Source organism: Oryctolagus cuniculus, chromosome 15 (genome assembly GCF_964237555.1).
Source record: "Oryctolagus cuniculus chromosome 15, mOryCun1.1, whole genome shotgun sequence".
In the NCBI taxonomy this organism is placed as follows: Eukaryota; Metazoa; Chordata; class Mammalia; order Lagomorpha; family Leporidae; genus Oryctolagus; species Oryctolagus cuniculus.
Window position 1 is genome coordinate 28,682,057 of NC_091446.1, and position 23,042 is coordinate 28,705,098.

The 23,042-nt window shown below is 60.2% G+C and overlaps 1 protein-coding gene and 1 long non-coding RNA gene across 4 annotated transcripts in view; one reads left to right on the forward strand and one right to left on the reverse strand.

Moving 5' to 3' along the window:
• Positions 1-12,611, reverse strand: part of LOC103351407 (uncharacterized) — a 43,394-nt gene extending 30,783 nt beyond the window's left edge. For 2 of the 3 annotated variants that reach the window (XR_011382313.1, XR_011382314.1), the window contains exons 1-2: positions 11,991-12,611; positions 4,750-4,856 (exon numbers count right to left, since the gene is read on the reverse strand). This is a non-coding gene — a long non-coding RNA (uncharacterized lncRNA). Of the gene's footprint in view, positions 1-4,749; positions 4,857-4,948; positions 5,037-11,990 lie in introns of those variants that run through there. The other variant, XR_011382312.1, reaches the window with a different exon arrangement.
• On the forward strand, positions 11,509-15,586 carry LBX1 (ladybird homeobox 1). Its single transcript, XM_008270371.4, has 3 exons — positions 11,509-11,644; positions 12,576-13,299; positions 13,954-15,586. The coding sequence occupies exons 2-3, from the start codon at positions 12,975-12,977 to the stop codon at positions 14,472-14,474; spliced, it is 846 nt and encodes a 281-aa protein (XP_008268593.2). The 5' UTR covers positions 11,509-11,644; positions 12,576-12,974; the 3' UTR covers positions 14,475-15,586.
• The last annotated feature ends 7,456 nt before the right edge of the window (positions 15,587-23,042 follow it).

Consider the following 23,042-nt stretch of genomic DNA (forward strand, 5'->3'; position numbering starts at 1 on the left):
GGACGTCCTCTCATAGCACTTTGTAGCTCCGCCTTTGCTCGCCCAGTGATACTGATCAGCGACTGCACGGAGCGGAGCTACGAGCCCTGGCTGGGCAGCTGCTTACAATGTGGCCTGGCATTAAACAATGAGCTGGGCCAGTCCGATTTCCTCTCCTGGGAATGAGAACTATGAAATACTGAGAGACTAGAGCAGTTAGCGGAGGTGATGTAGAGAGACGCTCAGAGAGGCCGGCTGGTCAAATGCCAAGTCACGGTTATGAGAAATTATGAGGAAACCCAGGAATCTCTCGGTGCCACACAGGGGTCAGAAGTAGTTATAAGCTGGGGCCTTGGAGGGTGACCTGAGTGAGAATCTTGACCCTGCTACTTCCGGTTTGAACCTGGGGCAGGTTAGTTAACCTCCTTGAGCCTCAGTGTTCTCATATGTAAAATGGGCATAATGATACTGCATATTAGCCGGCTAACCGTCCATGTTCTTAAGGGTATTAACTGAGATAAACATGGAAACCAATGGATCTGGCTGTTAGTAGTGATTATTCCTCTCCCTCCAATAATAATAATAATAATAATAATAATATCAGTAATAATAATGAGAAGAGAGGCACACAGAGCAAACTGAGTCCCTGTGAGGTGCCCTCACTATGAGAGAGAAGTCAGTCCCCAGAGAGACCCAGTTTCCTGGGCAAACCACGTGCTTCAGTAAAAAGCCCGTCTTCCTGGAGACTATCCACGCAAACTCCTGACTCTGGCAGAGGGGAGAGGCCTTGTCCAGACCCCGCCTGCCTCTGGTGCCTGCACTAGAGCACCTGTCATGCGGAACAATGGTCTACGCAGTATTCTGCCTGTGAGTGAACACACATAGTGTTCAAGGCTCAGCGAATGAATGAATGAATGAATGATGACATTCCAAATCGTGTGTGGGGAGCCTGCGGAAAGGCGGGTTTCAGGCGACCCCATGGGGCACTGGTCAGGCACAGCCGGTGGGCCCCCAGCCTCCCTCCCCGCCTCTCCTTTTCCCATACACCAGCCTTCAGACCCTTTCCTCACTGTGTCAGCACCTGCTCTCCCTCACTTGCAACCCAGACCCCTACCTTTCAAAAGGGAGGTCAGAGCCAGCCCCTGCCCGGCCCCTCGCTGCCTCCCGGCCAGAGTTAGACACACCATCCTTTGGGAGACTATTTGGAGCCGCGTTCCCTGTCTTCCGCTGAGAAGGTCTCAAGGACAGGAATTATATCTCATTTATGCCCAGCAAAGGACTTGGCCCACAGGAGGCTGTGGCCTGTCTGCATGTAAGAACAGATTAATTCAGTGTCCCCAGCTCAGGCGTCCCCAGTCCTGTTGTCTCCTCTTCCTCTCTGGCTGTCTTGGGCGTTTCACGGCCTCATGATGGTTTCTCCTAATGGCACCATTGCCCACCCCCAGTCCCTGGCATGTTGTCCACAGTGCAGGCCACTGCAGCCTGAACCAGAGATTTGAGAGTTTGGTCCTGAGCAGGGACCACAGGGGAATGAAGACAAAGAGGGGCCAGCTGGGGAGTTGATTGTCTTTGTTGGTCATTTGGGGCCTGATGGGCGGGTCTGGGCTCTCGCTCCTGGTCAGGCCTCTGACCAGGCTCCAGGCAGGGCGCCCACTTGCCCACTCTCACACCGCCCAGGGCCCATGGCTGAGCGGCTGGCGGAGGCAGCGCTGGGCCTGCCCGAGCAGACAGCCTGTGCGATTGCTGGCTCCAGGCCTCCCAGCCCAGCTTGTAGCTCCCCCCAGAGTGGCGGGATTGATTGGCTGCAGCCGGAATGGGCACCAGTCTCCCTGGCTTGGACAGAAACGGGGCCATCTGTTACACCTCTAGTTAAAAGTACATAAAGTTGAGCATTTGTGCGCCGACAATACCACCCCTGACACCCTCCACGCGGCACAGCGCTCCGGCTCCTTGGCAGGCTTGTGTTCCACGACAGGCCGGTGCAGCAACGCCTACACGCTGGCTCAGTTGGCACCGCCACAGGCCCCACAGCGCCACCCTCCAGCAGCCTGGCCCAGCTGGGTCCAGCCTGCAATCTCCCATCTCACCTGTACCAGAGGCGGGAGGTGGGGGAGGAGCGTGGAGGAACAGGACATGTGTGTGACTGCTACCCCAGCTCAGGCTGCCTGGACTGAAGATGATACCAGATTTCAAGCTCTGATTTGGGGAGACCCAAGATAGCTTGTATGCCAGCCCTGGGGAGCAGGTGTCGGGTTTCCTGGCCAAGCCAATTAGAAGAGCTCACCTTGTTTCCCAACAAGGTCACACACCTTGAACTTGGAGTCCCTCAAGGTGGCCTCTTGTACCAGACAAGATTGGGTCCTGGACTTTGGTCTTGAGTCCTGGGTTCTAGACCTGGTTGTTGGGCCCCAGGATGTGGACCCTGGTGTCTGAACTCTGTTTCTGGTTTGTGGTCTGAGTCTAGCCATTCCAGGCCTTCCAAAACATTTCCCCCGTGTACTTCTGGCCAGGCCAGTCAGCTGCCCCCCTGCTTTTGTGAGCATCTTTGCGCCTGTCTCTTTACTCTTGCTGCCCCCTCCCTCCAACCTGGAATCCTCCATTCACACCCTCTGACTGCGCAATCCTTCCCAGCCTTCCAGGAATCACTCTGGTCTCCCAGAGGCCCCTGCTCCATCTGAACAGCTTCTCATGAGGTTTGTCCAGCATGAGTCTGGAGATCCTTCTGCATAGGCAGCAAATGGCCTGGCCTTTGTTCAACCTACAAACTGCCACAGTGCGGGCACATGACGTGGGGGAGGCTCCCCAAATGCCACCTGACGTCAGCTCAGCTGTGGGGGAAGAGGGGTAGTAACTTCCTAATGGCCACCAAGTGACTGCTGGTCACAGCCCAGGAAGCACCTGAGCAGGTGGACAGAGAGCTTTTAGATGCTACTTGGCTCAGGTTGCTCAGTACACTCCTCTTGCCTTACCGCGTTCTAACTTTGCCACGCAGTTATGCCAGCCCCAAGTGGCAACTGTCTGATTTCTCAAGTACCTTAAGCCTCCAAAGGAGCTCCCACCGGGAGCCTACAGAATGTGTGGTGACCTGGGGTGGTGGAGGCAGAGGAGGGCTGAGGACAGGAGGACATGGATTTGAATCAGGCATCCACCTGCCCACTTCAATCGCCTTCTGCACAACTGCCCATGTCAGGGCCGGTCTGGCTGCCCCAGTAGGAGCCGTCTAAGACGAGGCTGTCTGGGTCCTACAAGACCCCAGTGGGCTCAAAAGGGCACCAGGCAGTCGGCCTCCAGATAGAGAGTGAGCCCTTCCCGTAGGTATCCCTGGGGTGTGTGGATCCGTGTGAATGTGAAGTGTATAGACCTTGGCAGCCCCTGGAGGCTGGGAGGGGGAGAGACAGGTGTGTGCTACACCACTTGCTACTTGGGCCACCCCAAACAAACCCCTTGATCTTTTGGAGCCTCAATTTGCTAGCAGTAAAATTGGACTTAGAGAAGTTATTTTCCTATCCACAGGGAGGACTCTGGGTCACAGCGAAGCTCTTCCTGGGGTCAGGCTTCTCCACTGGCTGGGGCCAGGCCAGGGCACACCCAGGCTTGGGCTCCTCTCAATCTGGACTCTCACTGCCTGCAACCCTAGGTCCCTGGTCTATGCTGCCAGCAACCACTCCTGCAGCCTTTTGTTCACCTCTGGTCGCTCATCCATCCGGCCCAACATCCTGCTTATAAAACCCTATCCACCCCTGTAGCATCTCCGCTTCCGCAGAACCCAGGAAAGGAGGCAAACATGGAATTCTTCCCATTTTCTTAAGCACAAACCCAGGTGCACTGCGGGTTAGAACTCGACTCTGATGAGCCCCTCCTCCTAGACTGGGCCCCCGGGGGGTCACTGGGAGGTGCACTAGGTGGGCGGGAGAGACGAAGACACGCAGGCAAGAAGGTGGGCGCGCAGGGCAGGGCACGCAGGGCGCGCGGGGCCGCGTCAGCCAGGGCTGCGCTTCTTACGACCCGCCGGCAGCGGGCGCTGCGGCGGAGGCGCCCTTGGCGCACGAGCTTTTGCTTGAGAACAGCTCACGCTAATATCCCTGGCTGTGTGGGAACAGCGTTTTATTAAATGCTTCACACAGATTTGGTATAATAAAGATGAATATATTATATCCTTTGCCTCCCCCAGAGTGAGACAATAATAAGAGAGGGGAAAAACAATCAAGCGCAACATAAATACCACGTAATGGGACTTGTGGCGAGGGACGCCCCCGGCCACCTGCGGCTGGGGCTCGGGACCCGGTCGCGGCGGAGCAGGCCGGCAGCCCCTCCCTGCCCGACCCTCGGCTTCCGCTTCGCTCGCTTGCAGCCTGAAGCACCGACCTCAGGGAGGTGCCCTGGAGAGGGCGAACGAGCGCGGGCCGCTAGGACCAGCGTCCGCGGGGGACGGACGCCCCACGGGACAAATCCAGACCCGAGGGTTCCGCCGCGGCCCCGCCGCCCGCCAGGGAAAGTTGCCCTCACTCCCTGCCCCGGGGCCGCTTTTGGAACACCCGGGAGTCCTTCCTTGGGTCTTACCAGCACCCTTGCCTGGGCCTCTCCAAAATCGTTGGCCTGAAAGTGAGACTTGGCGACGCTGGACGGGTGCGCGAAAGGACGGCGTGGAGATTCAGTCCACGTCCTCCGCCGCTTAGGCTTGCCCAGCCCTGCGTCCACCGGCGCGGACATGTGAGACTGCGCGACGTGAACCCCAAACGGCTCCCAAGAGGCTCTGGGCTCAAATCTCACCTGTGGCGCTGAGGGGCCCGCCGCGCCCTTCACCGCAGCTCCCTCTTCGGCAAAACGGAGACACGGTGAGGGTCAGAGAGGCTTCCGGTGCGTGGCACCCCCAGGGGCTGTACAAAAGAAAAAGAAAAAGCAGCTACCGGCTGCTTACGAGATTTTCGTTGAAATGAACGGAAATTTCAGACGTGGGATTCGCGCGCACCTCCCTTCCTCGTTGGGCCCCGACGCAGGCAGCCCCGTTTGCCAAACGAACGGGAGGGCTGCGTCCCACGGCTCCCCCTGCCCTCGTGCCCTTGGCCCGTGGGCTCGCTCGCGAGCACGCGGGCGGCGGCGCTGTAGTTCGCGGGGATGAGGGGTGGTCGTGGCGGCCTCTTCGGCCACCGAGGCTGTGGCGGCCCGCCCCTCCCCAAACGCACGAGAAATATGTGGAGGCCCTGCGAAGAGGAAGAGGAGGAGGCAGCCGCGGAAGGAAGAAAACGGGGCTCGGGGATGGAGGGGCTGCTGGGGCCCGCAGAGTCCGGAGCCAGTGCGAGGGGCGAGGGCCCAGCTTGACCACGTGGCGGGGGGTGTAGGGGGAGGCCTCGTGGGACGGGAGAGGGCGGGGCGACCTGATGGACGTGAAAGTGCGTGGGGAGGCCCTGAAAGAATTGAGCATTGGTGGGTGTGGGTTGGCGAGGGACTCCTCAAAATCCGCAACTCGGGGACTTGTGGGAACCGGGAAAAGCCAAAGGGAGCTGTTCCGCGCAAACGAAATTCGGGCGCTACGCCCTTGGCATCTCTCCCAGGCCCGGCAGCCTAGGGTTCCCTAACCGCGCCGGGGAGAGCATTGCGGGGCCCACACGGGTGGAAGAGCCTGGCACAGCAGGAATTGGATCCGCGAATGCTCCGGCTGGGACCCTTAGGGTCCTGAACCAGGGAAGGGCACCTCGCTTCTATGATGAGGAGAACCCCAGCCCGGACGGCCGAAGCAGCCCCCAGGGGATCTGGGCTGTGAGCACGTGACCGAGCCAGTCTTCCTTTGCTTGGCGCCACGTCGCGGTGTGGATGGGCGCTGGGCCGCGGGTCGGACACCCGAAGCCCCTACTCTGGCCTCCTGCCCACTCTGGCCCCGCGCCTGGAACACCGGAGAGGCCCGTCCTGGACTGCACCGCCCAGCAGGCGGCCCTGTGACGGGAGTGGCTCCCGGGACGCGAACAGGCCCGGGAATCTCCCCCCACCCCCCACCCCGCCACCGCCTCTCTCCCTTCGGCAAGGCCAGCGTGGGGGTGGGGGCTGCACGGGCGGCGACTGCGCTAATGCGATGAGCCCCCGCGCGGCTGCTGAATTATTCACGTGCAGTTTATTACGAGAAGCCTGACTCAGGCCTTTGCCGTGCCCGCCTCGCTGCCCGGCCCGCTCCTCAGCCTCCTACTCTCGATCCAGGCCCTCGGGGTGGACCACAGTGGACTAGAGGGCGCTGACTACCACGGGGTGGCTTTCCTGGGCCGCGGAGCTTCTGGGCCCAGTGGGTTAGGGAGGGAGAAGGGCAACTCGTGGAGCTTCTAGCTTCGGCAAGGAGCGGAATCCCTACCGTTGGCACCGGAGCTACCGTGGCCTGGATGCAGCCGACCCCCAGCTCTGAACAGCCATCTGGGGCCTCCAGGCTGCAGCTCTGCTGCAGCACAGCCACGGGTTCATCCTCGCCCCAGCAACCAGCGGCCAGGTGAGGAAGGGCACCACTAGGGGGGCCCTGGGGCTCCCTATCCCAGCCCAAACCTCGGGCTTCTGGTGTGGCTGGTGCCCTTGCCTCCAAAGTGCCCCCTGCTTCTGCACCTGTCCAAATGCATCTGATCTTTCAAGTTCCAACTCAAAGGCCACCTTAAGAACAGAACCAGAACCTTACCCGGCACCCCGACCCCCCATACAGGTTCCTCTAAGTCCTTCATTGACACCAAGGCCACTGGAGGGGGCAGGCTAAGTGTGTTTTCTGCCACCCCCTGGCCGCCATCACGCCTCCATCTCATCTTCTGTTCCATCTTCCTCTGCTTCTGGGTACGATGGGGACTCAGTGTTGTTTTCCATAAAAACCGGAATGAACAGAGACCATTCCTGAGTCTGGCCACACAGCCACAGCTAAGTCCAGGCAGGACCCAGGTGTCCTCAGCGTAGCTAAGATGCATTAAAGAATGAGTCTGCCTCCTGTGCATGTTGGAGGTGTGCGCAACAGACATGCCTCACATCTGCATGCCGCTGGCAGGAACAATGCACCCACCCAGCTCTTGCACCTCTTCTTTGAGGCCCAGGCTGAGTTCACCGCCTGGCTCTCTCTTTGTCTCTGGTTTATTCATTTAGTTTGTTCATTCAACAAATGCTGAGGGAGCCCTTCCGGTGTATGCCAGGCTGGCGTAGGAGATGGACAGGAGATTCCACTCCCTTCCTCCCCAAGTTCACAGCCAGATGGAGAGAATAGCAGAAGGGCAGACAGAGGAACCAACATGTTTCTGGCATTGTGACAGTGACCCCAAAGGGGGTGTGCTGAGGACACAGTTGAACAGGGCAAGGAAGGTTTCCCCAAGGAGATGAGTTGAGCACTAAAGACAAAGCATAGTGCCAAGAAGGAAAGGGGAGCAGCCATTCAAGTCCCAGAACGAGAGGGGGAAAAACCTTCCTTCAGACAGGGCTGTCCTTCAGGCTGGGTACCTGGATCTGGGCCCTTCTCCCTCCTCTCTCTCTGCCCTGACCACACACACTTCCCAAGCAGAGTGAACCCCCTGCCTCCACGTGGCCCTGGTTGTGGACCACCTTGTCACTGAGCTCTGAAGGAATTCAGCTCACAAAAGAAGTGTGTGTGGTAGGGGGTTGGGATGGGGAGGGGCAGATGGCTTCCCAGAGAAATGTCCTAGCCTCACACCCTGCCCACCAGCTGAGATCCTGAGATCGGCCCCAGCCAGAGAAAGTGGGTCAGGCAGAGGGGCAGGTTGGAGGGAGGGCAGCTTGAATTGTGGGGCACCTGAGAAAGGGTAACTCCCCTCCCCATGGTGTCCCCCCTTCTCCCTGACTCTGCTCTTTTTCTGGATCTCTAACCTCCTTGAGGATCCAATGTGCTTTGTAAATAGTGGCCCCCAAAAATGTGCCCACCTGGTCTCACAATACACGGCTTCACATGCAGTTTCTGGGGTCTGCAGAGCTGACCGGCACCCTGACCCCCCATACGGGTTCCTCTAAGTCCTTCATTGACACCAAGGCCACTGGAGGGGGCAGGCTAAGTGTGTTTTCTGCCACCCCCTGGCCGCCATCACGCCTCCATCTCATCTTCTGTTCCATCTTCCTCTGCTTCTGGGTACGATGGGGACTCAGTGTTGTTTTCCATAAAAACCAGAATGAACAGAGACCATTCCTGAGTCCGGCCACACAGCTAAGTCCAGGACCCAGGTGTCCTCAGCATAGCTAAGATGCATTAAAGAATGAGTCTGCCTCCTGTGCATGTTGGAGGTGTGCACAACAGACGTGCCTCACATCTGCAAGCCGCTGGCAGGAACAATGCACCCACCCAGCTCTTGCACCCCCTCTTTGAGGCCCAGGCTGAGTTCAGCCATTCAGAGTGCCCCTAGGGACATCTGGTTAAGAGCTTCATGGTTCAAGTATTAAGGGCACAGACTTGGGTCAGAAAAAAGTGCTCCAATCCTGATTTCTCCAAGAGAGGCAGTGTGACTTTGGAAGGGTTACTTAACTTGTTTGGGCCTTCTTTTCCTTATATGTAAAACAGGAGTAGTAGCTACCTTAAGGAATTATGAATAGTAAATGAAAGAAGTAGAACTGAGCCTGGAGCCAGGTGAGGTGAGGGCTACGGTGTTTACTGTCATGGATGTGTTGTCACTACAGATGGTGGCCCAGAGCGAGCAGTGCGGCTCAGCCAGGGTGGCAGGAGGCTGGCTACCCTGGCTCACTTCTATAGTGGAAGAAACCCTCTCCAAATTTTACATGGGTCATCAGGGCAGCAGGTTTCCATGGGACCAAAAAAAAAAAAAAATTTCTGTAAAGGAGCCTGAAGGTCAAGGGTGGTGCTTGCCCAAAAAACCTGGAAACAGTTGGCGCTACCAAAAGAATCGGGATCGACTCTGGAAAGCGGTGGGAGGTTTACGTGAATTACTCCCCTGTGCTTAGGAAGAACTCGTTGTGTTTGGGTCTGCGGGGTCCCTTTATTGTGTTAATTCATGCAACACTCTTTCCCTCTTTGTCTGGAATATTCTCTAAACTGGAGGGCAAGCAGATTTTTGGCAGAACAAGCCCTTCCCTTATTCCCTGGAATAAGGCAGGACCCTGGCCACACAGGCAGCTAAGAGGCATTCAGGAGCCCGTATACAAGTGGGCTGGGCATCGCCTCTGAGAACGGACTCCAGAGAGCAGCTGCTTCCAGCTCCAGGTGCAAAGACGCTGGCCCAGCTGATAGGGAGTGGGGATGGGGTGGGGGGAGACAGAGAGCCTTCCTCACTCCAGCTTGGGCCCCAGGAATGGGTTGGGCAGAAAGATGCCAGCCTTCAACTGGTAGCTTTTCAATCAACCTCCTCCCACTGCCCCAGTCCCTCCCCCTTTGGCGCTCCATAATCTCCAGGCCCCTCCAGGGGGAACAGTCCAGACCCAAGTCATTCTGTAATCACTTGCACCCCACTTCCTCAATGGAGACTCATCCAAAAACTATTCCTCCACCCTGTGTCCCCCAGGCCTGTGCAAGTCCCAGGTGGATGGAATCCCCAGGTCCAGGCTCCTGCCCTTAAAGATCTCAAAATATGGAGGGAAGGAGTCATTTGATGACCCCAAATTGTACCTGGTTACTCTGCAGAAGGAGTGGGGAAAGCCCACGGATTTGGGATCCTAAGGGTCTAGAAGATCCGAGTTTCTCTCACACAGGTTTCTCTCACACAGGTTGGTGGGGAGAGTTGGGCTGATTTTTGAAGGCAGCCTGGATAAGGTGTTCCAGGCAAGAGAGACTAAACAGCAAAATATCAGGTGGTACCACTGTGTACCCTGTGCACCTCCAGCCACGCAGTGTACCCAAGCATAGGTTAACCAATCAGGCCAAAAAAAAAAAAAATCAAAGCTGTGGTACAGGCTTGGCAAGGAAAGAGAAGATTTGGCAAAGGTGGGTGGAGGCGATGGAGCAGATGACCACGGAATCGCCGAATCGCCACTTTACAGTGTGTGGCTGGAAACGAAAGGTCTCAGGAAGCAGAGTCCCTCTGCTCTGCTCGCCGATTTACATTCCTCCCCTTCCCGACAGCCTCCCAGTGGCCCTGAACTCCACTGCGCGGGAGGGACTGGGAATGGGCAACAGGAGCTTGGCTTCTCCCAGGTCCTGTCTTGTGGACCAGTACCAGGTGCAGAGAATGGGACAGGAGCGCTTGTGGGGGGAGGGGAGTCTGGGATAGGGGGTGGGTAATGATAGAAAGTGCCTGGCTCCTCTTTCCCCTAAGGAAAGGGACTGGAGGGTCCCAGTTACCAGACTTGGAGAAGCCTTCATCTAGCCCAAGGGGTGTGGCTTGTCAGAGGCTTTGGGGGGGGGGTTATGGCAGGAAAGGGCTGCAGTGGGATCCAGACAGCAGGAAGTCAGGGGAGCAGGCAGACCCCTGTTGGCCCCAAGCCTGGCGCCCTCTCCATGGGACCCTAGGCTCCAGTTGCACCGTTGCTAGGCCCAGCATCACCTATGGCTCTCAGGATAGCAGGGATGCAACAGAGACAGGCCTGCCCGGCAGAGGGGCCGGCTTCTCTGGGGGAACTGAGATCCTCTTTCTTAGGACTCCTGCCTCAGAGCACAGCACCTGCCATTGTCCTCCACCCCCCACAGGCAGGACAGAGATGGGCTTGGGGGTAGAGAGCTCTTCCCAACACTTCCCGGGAGGCTTGGGGTCCGCCCTGGGGCCCAAAGTGAGACTCTTTTCTCCCTACGCTTTCCCTTTTAACCGGAGAGCTTCCGGCCACAATCCCAAACGCGTAACTAAACGGAAGATAAAGAAGCCTATCTCTGACGCGCCCGACAGAGAACCCATTCGCTCCCTGCCCCACAGCCCCACTTAGCTTGCTCCCTCTCTGGGACAGCAATGGGGGCAAGAATTCCTATCCTTCCCTCCTACCCACTCCTGGGCCCACGAGTCCACAGGCTGGCCTTTCTGGCTCAAGCTAAATGGCCCCACCGCGATGCCCACCAGGAGTTTACCAGACAAAGCCAGGGCCAGGTCTGTGTGTGTGTGGAGAGAAACAGCTCTTCTTCGCTTGGCTCCAACCCCTTCTTCCTCCCCTCCTCTCTCCAAGGACAAAAATGGAAAATTAGGGCCCCACATAAAGCAGACCCCGGAGCAGGAGAGAAGAGGGCCCGAGGCCACAGCCCCTCTGGGGTGTCTTAGAGGAAACGAAAGGCAGAGCTGGAGTTCAAACCCATCCAATATACCCACAAGTTCACATACGTTTACACGAACACACAAGGAGAACCACACGCCAAGACACGTATTAAAAAGCGAACACCTTCAAATAGCGATGCGCACAAAATGCTCGCCTGGTGCTCACAGATTTCAGGCCGGAGGGTCCCAGCCCCCAGCCTGATCCTGGAACCGGGGCCTCCAGGCGAGTTCCTGAGAGGGAAGCCCCAGCCGCGGCCGGCCCCCGCCGGGCCCCCGCCCCGTATCCGGAACAGCTGGAGTCGGCCAGGCCCTGCACTCGAGCCCGGCTCTGGGCTGGGCGGGGCCCGCAGCGGGGCCCTGGCCCCGGCCCCGGCCCGGCAGAGCGCAGCGGGGAAGCCCCGGGCCGGCCCGGTTAGCCCCGGAAGCCGGCCTGGCTGCCCGTCAGGCTCCGGTCACCAGGCGAGAGGTGGCCCCGGTAGGCCTGGAGGGCCTCGGCAGGAGGACAGTGTGCAGGATTGCCAGAGGAGGTAGGGCGGCCGCTTCGGGCTCAGGCCCGGGTAGAGGCGCGCAGAGCCACCAACTACCCGCTACGCCTCTGGGCATGAGGGAAGCTGAGCCCTCGACTGGCCCCCTCCCCCAACCCCTGGGGATCCCCCCTTCAGGTCCCGCGTCGTCCACCCAGGACTCTGAAGGGGGCTCCGACCTCCCGCCGGCCAGCCCGAAGGGCTTCAGCTTCCCTCGCTCCAGGCGCGTGGCCCAAGGCCGGGCGTGAGGGGCAAGCGGGTCTGCGGTTAGGGGTGCCGGGTTCTTGATTTCACCACGGCAAAGTCCACGCTGGGAGGCAGCGGGGCCCACCCGGGCTCCTGGTCTTACCTGGCCCGCGCGGCGGCCGCGTCCCTCCCCGGCTGGGGCTCCCGCCACCCTTCTCGGGCTCCGTATCCCGGGTCGGAGAGCCCAAGACCTCCGGGCTGGCGCTGCCACCGCAGCCGGGCGGGCGGGAGGCGGGTGCGCCGGGAGCGCGGCTTGCAGTTTGGGGTGGGGGCGGTGGCTTTTCAGTCGCCCGAGGTTCGGGTGCAATAAAGGCGCCGCTAATGTAATTTACAAACAGCTCGGCCCGAGCGCGGCGCAGCGCCCGGACTGACAGGCGCATTAGGCAGGCTAATTCCAGCCGGCTCCTCCTACCCCCGGCCCGCTAATTAATGAGCTTCCCAACTTAGAGCCGCCTGCATTGGACAGACAGAGAGTGAAAGAGAGGGCGAGAGAGAGGAAGAGAAGGAGAGAGACGGGGGGAGCAAGAAGGGAGAAGAGGGAGGAGGGGGGGAGGGAGAGAGAACAGAGAAAGAAGAGAGAGGAGAGAGAAAGGGAGAGAAAGTGCTGCTGCAGGTAATTGATTACTCCTCGATCAAGGCTAACTTGTTAGCAATAGTCAATTGCCCCGTCTCTCCGCCTTCCCTGCAGTCCGGGACCGGCGCCCTCGTCTCGGTTCTTCCAACTGCCGCCGCCAGGACCCGGGGCCAGGAGCTGCCGCGGAGCCACCTGACACCTTTAAATAGCACCGGGGCTGGCGAAACTGGAGCCCCGCGCCGCGCGCCCCGGCTCCGGCCCCGGATCGCTGGAAGCCCCGGCGGCGGCGGCGGCGGCAGCGGCGGCGCCCGCGTCAGCGCTCTCCTCCCGGGGCCCCGCGCGGCACTGCCCGCCTCAGCCACCGAGCTAATCGCTCCCCGCGCCCAGCCCGCACCCTGCCCGGCGCGGCCTCCTTCACGCCTGCCCGCCCGCGCCGCACGGCGCCTGAGCTGCCCCGCGGGCTGGGTCCCCGCAGCCCGAACCGCCCCGGCCGGGCCCCCGATCGAGGCCGAGATGACTTCCAAGGAGGATGGCAAGGCGGCGCCGGGGGAGGAGCGGCGGCGCAGCCCGCTGGACCACCTGCCGCCGCCCGCCAACTCCAACAAGCCGCTGACGCCGTTCAGCATCGAGGACATCCTCAACAAGCCGTCCGTGCGGAGAAGTTACTCGCTGTGCGGGGCGGCGCACCTGCTGGCCGCCGCCGACAAGCACGCGCCGGGCGGCTTGCCCCTGGCGGGCCGCGCGCTGCTCTCGCAGACCTCGCCGCTGTGCGCGCTGGAGGAGCTCGCCAGCAAGACCTTTAAGGGGCTGGAGGTCAGCGTCCTGCAGGCTGCTGAAGGTAGGCGCTTCGGCCGGGGTCCCCGGCGCCGTGCCTCCTGAGCCGTCTGCCTCTGCCCGCCTCCTCCCGCGCCAGCCGCCAGGGCCCTCCAGCCCGAGCCGCTGCAGCGGGGAGTGCAGATGGGTGGCACCCGACCCAATCCCTGTGTCCTAGGGACCTCTGGGTAGGCCAGAGTCGGGGTGATCCGAGAGGGGGCGGGCACCCACGCGCTCTCTTTGGTGCTCTGTCCAGCTCCAGGAAACTGGCAGCCGGGGTGCTCCCTGCTCTGCTCCTGCTCCTGGGGTGAGAAGCCAAAGGCTTTTCCCTGGGTAGGGCAGAGTCGGAGTGACTGGGAAGGGGTGGAGAGCGGTTGCTCACACCACCATCCGGCCTGCCCTGCCTGGCTTCCTCGGCCTCTGGCGGACTTTGTGTCTTTCAAACCAACTCTTAGGCAGGGGGCAGAGACCAAAACGATTTTTTTTTTTCTTAGCGGCTTCTGGGAGACCAGAAACAACAGGAGGTTTGAGAGGGCAGAGGCTTGCCCTGGTGTGGGAGGCAACCTGCACGCCAGAGGGGCCCGCCTGGGCTAGGAAGTCCTGGGGGCGAGGGCCGGGCCGGTGTGTATGGGGTGTCTCCTCTCTCCCCATGCGAGCCCATCCTGTCGTTTCCTCGCAGGCCGCGACGGGATGACCATCTTCGGGCAGCGGCAGACCCCAAAGAAGCGACGGAAGTCGCGCACGGCCTTCACCAACCACCAGATCTACGAGTTGGAAAAGCGCTTCCTGTACCAGAAGTACCTGTCCCCGGCAGATCGCGACCAGATCGCGCAGCAGCTGGGCCTCACCAACGCTCAGGTCATCACCTGGTTCCAGAATCGACGCGCCAAGCTCAAGCGGGACCTGGAGGAAATGAAGGCCGACGTGGAGTCAGCCAAGAAACTAGGCCCCAGCGGACAGATGGACATCGTGGCGCTGGCGGAACTCGAGCAGAACTCGGAGGCCGCAGGCGGAGGCGTCCCGGGCTGCGGCAGGGCCAAGTCGAGGCCCGGCTCCCCGGTGCTGCCCCCCGGCGCCCCGCAGGCCCCGGGAGCCGGGCCCCTGCAGCTCTCGCCCGCCTCTCCGCTCACGGACCAGCGGGCCAGCAGCCAGGACTGCTCGGAGGACGAGGAGGACGAAGAGATCGACGTGGACGATTGAGCGGCTCGCCGGCTCCTGCGCCGCCCTGGGCTCCTGAAGCCCGCAGGCCAGCCGCCTCCCGAACCGGACCGCACCGGACCGCACCGCAGCGCACCGCCGCCGAGGGGAGCTGGGACCTCCTCTGCAACTCGCGCCTCCTCCCCTGTCCCCAGAGCGGACTCGGCTCCCGGCAGCCTCCTCTTCCCTCTCGAAGCAATAAACCCGGGCTGGCCCCGCCGCACGCGGCCTCCGCCGCCCCGGGAGCCCTGGCCGTGCAGTTCTGTATGGCTTCTGTACAAATATTTAAACCCACAGAGCGGATTCTTCCCACCGAAGCTTCCTTGTTTTTCTGTTTTTCTTTTCTTTCTTTCTTTCTTTTTTTTTTTTTTTTTAACTCAGTGATTTCCATGTTTTCAAAGCTCTCGGGCTGCCTGCCGGGTTTGCCAAGGGAGAGGCAGGATCGCGGGCAGCGAACACTAACCCCGCGGACTCAAGTGGGGACAGTCCCGGCTGCTCTGATTTTTCTCTGCATGTGGCGAATGCACTGGCCTGCTCCCTCCTCGCCTCGTTCGGCTTGTTGCAGCTGACTTCTGTCTTTCTGCCTTTTTCCCCCTCCGCGTGGGAAGGGGGTAGGGAGATAGCTGGGCCCTGACTTGCAAGTTTCAAAAAATCTGTCTTTTCTCCCCCCCACGAGAGAAGTCTGTTTTCGATGCCATTTCTGCCTCCCCACGCCACTGCCGCTCTTTGTAAGAGTCCCCCGCTCCCGCTTTTCCTCGGACTGCCGGCTGGGGTCTGGCTCTTAGGGACAAAGCAGAGGGAAATTCAACCAACCGACCATCGAAAATGGAACCCAAAGTCCTAGAGTTATTTTTTACTCTTTTTAGAATTTTTTTGCATGTGACAGAGACAGAGAGGAGGCCGGCCCAAGCCCTCGCCCCACTCCTCCTCCGCAGCTCTGGAGCTGGCCTGCGGCTCCCACATCCTGCTCCTAGCTCAACTTGGCCAGACTCAGGTGGGGTGGCGGGATGAGGGCGGCTCTCACATGCCCCTTCCCTGCTCCTGCCCTGCCCTCTCCTCCCCGGACTGTACCCAAGGCCTCTTTCTCCAATAAAGTCTTTGCCATTTTACTAGAACCGGTGGTGCCCGCGTCTCAGTGAGTGGGCTCCACTGTGAGCCGCGGCGGCGGCGGCGGGCCCCTAACTGCGCGTGCCTGGCCTTTCGCGGGCGCCGCGGCCTCGGCCTCGGAGGTTTGGGGACCGGCGTGAGAACGGGGAGCGGAGGAGAAGCAGAGGGAGGAGGCACTTCTTGTTCATAAACACGTGGCAGCCACTGAACCGGGGGAGAAGGGGGCTTCGCCAGGTCAGGGTGGAAAGCGAAGCGTCCAACGCTGCGAGCGAATGCGTGCGTCGGTGGGCAACGTCGCGGCACAAAATTAATTTGTGTAGGACAAGGGGTGCGGAGAGGTGACTCTCCGCATGGTTCCCGCCTCCCACCACGGACCCAACGGCATTCTGCCTCTGCTCCCTGCGCAGGGCAAGCCTCACTCAGGGGGACACCGGGGTGGAGCCTGGGGGCTCCCACGTTTCGGTTTGCCCCGAAGACCTTATTCTTGGAGGGGAGAGGGGAGTGAAGCCGGAAGCAACAGGAGAGGGCCGAATCGCACACAAGGGCAGCCGGAGATGCCAGTCCACAGCGTCTGGGAGTTGGGGTAATTTCTGGTCACATTCGCAAATTCTGAGCCCTAACTCGGTCTGTGGGGGAGGGGGTTGAACAGAGATTTGAATCTGGCCAGGACTCTCTGGGGTCCGAAGCGCCCTCGAGGCGGCTGGGGTGAGGACTCGGCCGCCTTCACTTCCCGGGACAGAGCCGGTTTCTCTCAGCTTTTGTTGTCGCTGGGCTGGCGAGTGGCCGCTGTCACCGGAATAGGGTCCCGCCTCCGGGCCGCTCGGCTCTCTTTCTCCTCAAAATTGATGTGAGAAACGCGCATCTGGTCTCGGGCTGGCGATGGGGCCCCCGGGCCTGAGTCAGGAACGTGCGTGTCCGGGAAGAAATAGACAGAAACGGAAAAAACAGCAGGGAGAGACGCTGCACAGGCGGAGAGAGAAAGCCGAGAGCCAGAGAGACGGGGAGCGGAGAGACGAAAACGAGAGAGACGCAGAGACAGGGCGAGAGGCGGGCAGAAAAAAAGAGAAGGGCGAGAGGCGCGGAGAGGGTAGCGAACGAAGGCGGCGGCCGGGCAGCCGGGCGGGCGTGCGGCCGGTTCCTCCCGGGCGACATAAATCGCCCTCTCTCAGGATGGATGGGTCTGTAATTCGGAGCGCGGACCATGAAGGCCGGGACGAATGGGCCCGGGCGGCCGCTGACAGGCGACAATAGCCGGGCCCAGCCCCCCGCGGCTCCCGGTGCGGGCACGGCCGCGGCCCTCCGCAGCCCAGAGCGCGCCGGCGCTGGCGACCATATGGTTTTTGAATTTTCTTCACAATTTGTAGACAATTTGATGGATTAGGTCCCCGCGCGCGCCTCCCCGGCACAAAGGCGGCGCAGGGACCGCGGCGCGGCGGTCACCCGGGCATCTGCGCCCGCCATGCGCACCTCCCCCCCGCCCGCCCCCCGCCCCGCGCCCCGCGCCCCGGGCCGCCCGCCCAACACGCCCATGAATCCCAATGAAGCCGCCCTGGCACCTCCGGCCGCTCCCTGCTTCGCGGCCCTGGGCTGGGCCCTGCTGGGTCCCTTCGGGCTGGGGGCGGCGGCCTCGAGGCTGAGCCCACCCTAGCTGCGGCGCCCGCGGGGCGCGCAGCTAAGCAGGCGCATCGGGGCTGAGGAGAAGCGGAGCCATTTATCCGCCCGTCTAGTTAAAGCGGGTTATTTGTTTGCTTCTCCGGCCTCCCCTCCCCTCCCCTCTTCCCCTCCCCCTTCCCTCCTCCCCCTCCCTTCCCTTCTGCCTTTTATTCTTTTGTCTCTAAATGGATTTAATGAGCCTGAAAAACATGACAATTGAATATAACCAAGAAATAAAAAATAACGAGGGAGGAAGGAAGGAGGAAAAGAAAGAGGGAAGAGGAAGGGGGAAGGATTAATAAAATCAAAGGAAAAATCAATTCAATAAATGTTCATTGTGCGCAGGTGGCTGGGAAATTGAATGAGACTGGGTTCCTGCCCTCAAGGAGCTCCCCGTCTAGCGGGCAAGCCCCGGAGCCCCCACTGGCGCCAACTGGAGATCGGGCAGAGGGGCGGGAAAGCGCTACTTGGAACACGCAGAGAGAGGGCTTCGGGCTCCAGGGTGGTGGTGGCTTCGCGGAGGTGGTGGCTTGGGCCTCGGGCCTCGGGGAGAAGCCCTTGTACCTATAGAAGGGCGAGCGAGTGAAAGGACCGCTCCGCCGTCTTCGGGAAGGGAGAGAAAGGTGGACGCGCCAAATTTTGGCTGGGCAGTCCAGGGGAGGCCAGGGGAAGAGAGCCCTGCTTATTCTGGGGCAGTGGATCCTAGCCACCCCGCAGTGCCCTCGGCTCGGCTGGATTCGAGGGCTCCGCAGGCTGCCGGTGGGCTTCGGGGATACCCGCGCACCGCTCTCATGGCCGTGGAGGCCGGACTGGGGCCCGGCGAGCACTGCGGCCTGGGGCTCAGCCAGGCCCCACCGCTCCGGGGCGGGGGGGGTGGGGGAGAGGGCGGCGGCAATCGAGTCCGCAACCGCGGGGAAGCACCGAGTCGCTGGGCCTAGGCGCCGGCGAGGGCTCCCGGGCGGCTCGGGCTCTCGTCCACCTCTCCTCGGCGATCCCAGTTCTGATGAAGGCTGCTCCCCCTGCGCGGGCTGGGGGCGCTCAGCAAGCCGGGGCCGCCAGGGGGAAGCCGGCCTGAACCCCAAGCGCGGGTCCTGGGCCTCTTGGCGGGTGCCTGCCGGGCCTGGCTCGGGGTGCCGCAGTGTGTGGCGAGTGTACCCCCGTGTGCGCTCCGTGGGAGCAGGAGTGGGCAGTGCATATCTGTTTCCCGCTTCTGAACGTACGTGTGAGTGTGGCGTGGGCCAAGGCGGGTGAGTGGGTGCGGGCTCTACGCCCGTTCTCCGGGGCGCGGTTAGTAACGGTTTGAGCCCCTCCGGGCCGCCAGCCCTGCGGTGACTTGTCACCGCCTGGGGCCGTCGTCCACCCCTTTCGTTTGGGACGCTGGCCTTCTTGCGGCCCCACTTTCGGTTCCCGGCAACCCAGGGAAGGCAGCTGGGCCTTGTGTCTCCCCTTCGCGGCTGTGTCCCGGGCGTCGGTGCGCCCTGCGAACCCCTGCGCGCGGGCCTGTGCCGCGCCGCGCTGCGCCGCACCACCCGGCGGGCTTGGCTTTCCCCGCTCGGCGGCCCGGCGGGCGGCGCCGGGTGAGGCCGGGAGGCGCAGTTCCTTATTTTACGAGGTGTCGGGCCGGTGTCAGACGCAGCTCCGATAAGTAATACTCCAGTCTGAGGGACCAGAACGTGGTAATTAATCCCGAAGACTTAAGTGTATTTTAGTTCAGGAGAAAAAAAATCACTAATTCAATCGTCCGGAAAATTGAAGTTTGATGCATGAGTCCCCCCTGAAAGGGACGGGCTGGGGCCGCACGCCTCCCCACCGCCCCTGCCCGTCGCCGCGGGGTCCCCCTCCTCCCCGCCCTTCTGAGCCGCTGGGTCTAGGGAAGTCCACGCACCCCGCCCTGCGCATGCTCAGCTACCCAACCCGGGGGCACCTGCGCTTCATTCCCCACTCCCCAACAAGCAACCCCTCTTTCTTGGGGCCCAGAAAGCCGATGGTGCAGGCACCTGGGAGGGAGCTTAAGGAAGTCCCAGAGGTACAGGGGGAGCAGTCAGTAGAGTGAGGGGCTGCAAGGCCCCCTCGTGGGCTGGGAACTGAGGGCCAGGGGCCAGGCAGCTGCTGTTAGAAAGTGGAGAAGTACAGGGGGGTATGAGTTGGGATAGAGCTGGATGTGTTGGGGGTGGTGAATGGGCTGTGGGTGTGAGGGGCTGTGTAGGAAATGGGGTGCACCCCTAGACTGTGCCAGGGCAGGAATGGAGGTCTCCAAAGAGACTGGGAGATGTGGGGAAGTCAGGAACTTGACTCCTCGCTGTGAGCACAGGCTGACACCTGCTTCTAGGATTGGAGCTCAGGAAGGGGGTGGTTCCTGGGCTTGGTGCCTGTGGCGCGGAGTGGGGGGGCAATACACTGATAGAATTCGCACCTTGTTTCCCTGGGACCCCACCTCTACCCTCACCAGGTCTAGGGCTGCCATCTTAAGTCACCATGTCTCCTCCCAAGGGTTACCTGTCCTGGGAGAGACTTGGGGTTGAGGGTGTATGTGTGTGTATCAAGCTACATGGGAACCACAAGGTGCATTTCTGAGTGTGTCTTCAAGTGTGTGGCACTGAGAGACTGAGCACGTGCAACTGGGGGTGACTGGGTGTGTGCTGCTGCGTCTGTGTGACCAATTGTTTGAAAGTAGTGAGTGCAACTAGGTGTGACTAAGTTTGTGCAATGGGGAGGAAAAGAGTAAAGCTGTCACCAGGGCGGGTGTGACCAGCGGGTGAGCAATGCCCTGGGTGTGTGATGTGTGCAGAGAGCTGGTGTGAACAGAGAATGCACATCGATGCAGAACTGAAGCTAAGGCAGACATCCAGAATCCTAGCTCCAAATCAGCCTGGCCAAGCTAGCTGCTCAAATTTACACTTGCACTGTGCAAGAGAGGGGTGGGGTGCCTATGGTCTCATGGGAGGTATAAGCAGAAAATGGAATGGAAAACCCTTTTAGCCTGGGTGTGAGTCTACTTTGAGGGTACCCAGTGAATGAACACAACGTGGGGACAGACTCTGCTGTTTGGAGAACAGGTGGGGAGCGGCAGGTATCTGCTGCTGTGCCAGTGAGCACTGGGCAAGCTCCTTCGCGCTGAAGGGTGAGCCTCTGTCTCTGGCTGTGCCATCCCAGGTAGTCCTGTAAGGCTCGGACACCCCAGCTCACTGAAGGGACGCTCTTTCTCCATGGAGGGTTCTGCCCTGCCCACACTGCCGAGGGTGCAGAGGCAACATATCCACGTGTGTATGTGGGACGGGTGATGTGCCAGCAGGTCTGGGAGTGAATGATCCTGCCCACTTTGGAACCTGGGGGGATGTGTGAGTGTGTGCAGGGCTTGCTGTGCACAAATGGGTGTGTGCAGGCCTCCCTTGGAGCACTGGATGTGGCTAGTCTGTGGGTGAGGGAGGAGGTGGCAGGGGGTGAGGGGACCTGGTCACCTGTGGGTGTCCTAGGACTGTGCAGTTAAATAGCGGTTCGACCTGAGTTGTCACCACAGCTGGGTGCAGATGTGACATCTGAGCACGTGGGATAGGGCAGTGGATCCAGGGCTCTGTGGAAAGAGGGATCCAGGGCTAGAGCTCACTTCCACCAAGAAAGGGAGACCTCCCATCTCTCAGAGGTGAAGTGTCTGGGTCTCCATTGGACTGCTCCCTGTCTTCCGACGTCTGTGATAGGGCCTGTTGATCCGGCTGCCTGAGGTCCCGCTGAGACCACACACCCACACATATGAAGGGCGGCCTAGGCAGGCATGCAGGCAACCCAGAGCACCTTCAAAACAGCACACAGTGACCCGCCAGCATCCCTGATGCAGGGCAAACACACACAAGTTACACAGACCCACAATGCAGAAACACAGTACACACCCACAGTGACCCGGAGGCGCAGGGTGGCTGGGAACAGCTCTCCCATCGAAATCCAGGCAGCCAGCACCACACAGATTGAGTCACACAGATGAACCTTTGCTTACACCAGCCCCACCGTCACACAAATGGTACAGGCACAGGGACGGGGCCCCGACTGCTGAAAGCACAGAAGGTACTGGCTTCCTGACATGCCAAGAAAGCGCAAGCTGGGGAGAGAGTGTGCTGGTCTCCAGGGCAGTCCAGCAGCACACAGAGGTTGCGGCAGAGACTTCTGTTGTCTGGGGGAGCTCCTAGCCCTAAGCCTGGGGAACAAAACCAAGTCCCCAACTACCCCAGAAATGCAATCAAAGCTGCCTGCTGCCCACCCGCCCTGCACAATGGCTCTGGCTGGAGTCGTTATCATTTTTGTTAACTTTTTATCGACTGTTTGCTAGATGGCGTGTCAGTAAAGTGTATGATTTGAGATGAAAAATTAGGCAGATTAACCTGAGGGGAGAGCCTGATTGATTACTAAATAGGATCAATTTGAAAGTTTTAGTCCTGGCGTTTCTGCAGAGCCTCTTAATACTTCAAACTTCAATTTTACGGGCGATTGAACTAAGCATGTTTCTGACAAAATTGATATATGTATTAATTTGCTTTAACTGGTGATTAATTACTCTCCACTGAAAGAATTATATGGAGCTGTTTGCCTGCGATTTGCATATTAATCAAATTCTAGTTGATAATTCCACCGATGGGGGTGTCAGGGCGGGGCATGGGGCGCAGGGTGTGAAGGGGTGTTGTGTGTGTGCTGGTGTGTGCGCCGGTGTGTGTGGGGGCTCCCCGCCCCCCTTTTGCTCGCTCCCTGCTTAGCTGCCAGTTTAGTGCATTAAAACCAAAGATGCAGAACGAGTTTGCCCGGCTATTTGGCGGGAGCAGAAATTGCCTGTCCGGTTTTATGATCTGCTCAGCCTGAGCAGCCGGGTCCTTAATGTCCCCTGTCAAAGTGTCCGCGATTTAAAGGGAAAACGGCCCCCACTTTACCACCGAGCCAGCCTGACAAGGGACGGTGGAGGGATGGAGCCCCCCCAAAATACTCCCCCCTCCACAGTCCTGGGGGGTGCCCTAGCTCTGGGGACCCACAGACCAAGCCCTGTCCTTGGAGCAGTCCAGCTCTTGGGGTAATCCAGTCATGGAGACCCCCCTCCATGCTCAGGGGCACGGGCAGGTGCAGCAGAGACAGCCAGACACTGTCACTTGAACCCGACTTACAGGAAGCCACCGTGGTAGATGCTCTAACATAGCTGGCCAGTCCCATGCCTGGTTCACTTACAGCCCCATTCTCAGGCCTAACTGTGGACACACTTAGCTGCCCACATGCACACCACACACAGCACCCCACACAGGCAGGGCGCACACTCACACACCCTAGTCACGTCCACAGGCCTCTCCGACACACGAGGTCACATTCACGCAGACAGGACACACCCCCACCCCGGCTCGGAGCCACCTCACAGAGCATGCTCACTGGATGTAACCCAGCCATCCGCCCACACCCTCCTGGGCACACCAGTCCCCTTCCCCCTCTGGGTCCCGAGCCCCGCCTCCCTCCATAAGCTAAAGGGGGCGGCGCCACCAAATCAACTTTTCCCATCTCCGGATTCAAAGGGTAGGAGTGTAATTAAAACCAGATAATTAATGAGACAATATTCCTCCAGCTACATCTTTAATGAACAAACCCCTTCAGGGCAGCCTCTTCTTCTAGGCTCATTAAAGAGAAGAAAGTTGGGCAGCTCGCGGACTTCCCTGTGCGTTAATGAAGAACCCGGGTTGGTGCCTCGACCGCTCCCCGGTTCAGGCCCTTCAGCCACTACCAAGTCCCTTTGTCCGCTCCCGTCCCAACCCCTCCCGCTTTACTCGTAGCCCCACCGTCTCTGGCGTCCCC

Bases quoted from the DNA above. Each gene is read 5' to 3' on its own strand.
- LBX1 (XM_008270371.4), top strand. From the start codon at position 12,975: ATGACTTCCAAGGAGGATGGCAAGGCGGCGCCGGGGGAGGAGCGGCGG. The intron at 13,300-13,953 runs GTAGGCGCTTCG...GTTTCCTCGCAG, and splicing joins CGTCCTGCAGGCTGCTGAAG to GCCGCGACGGGATGACCATC.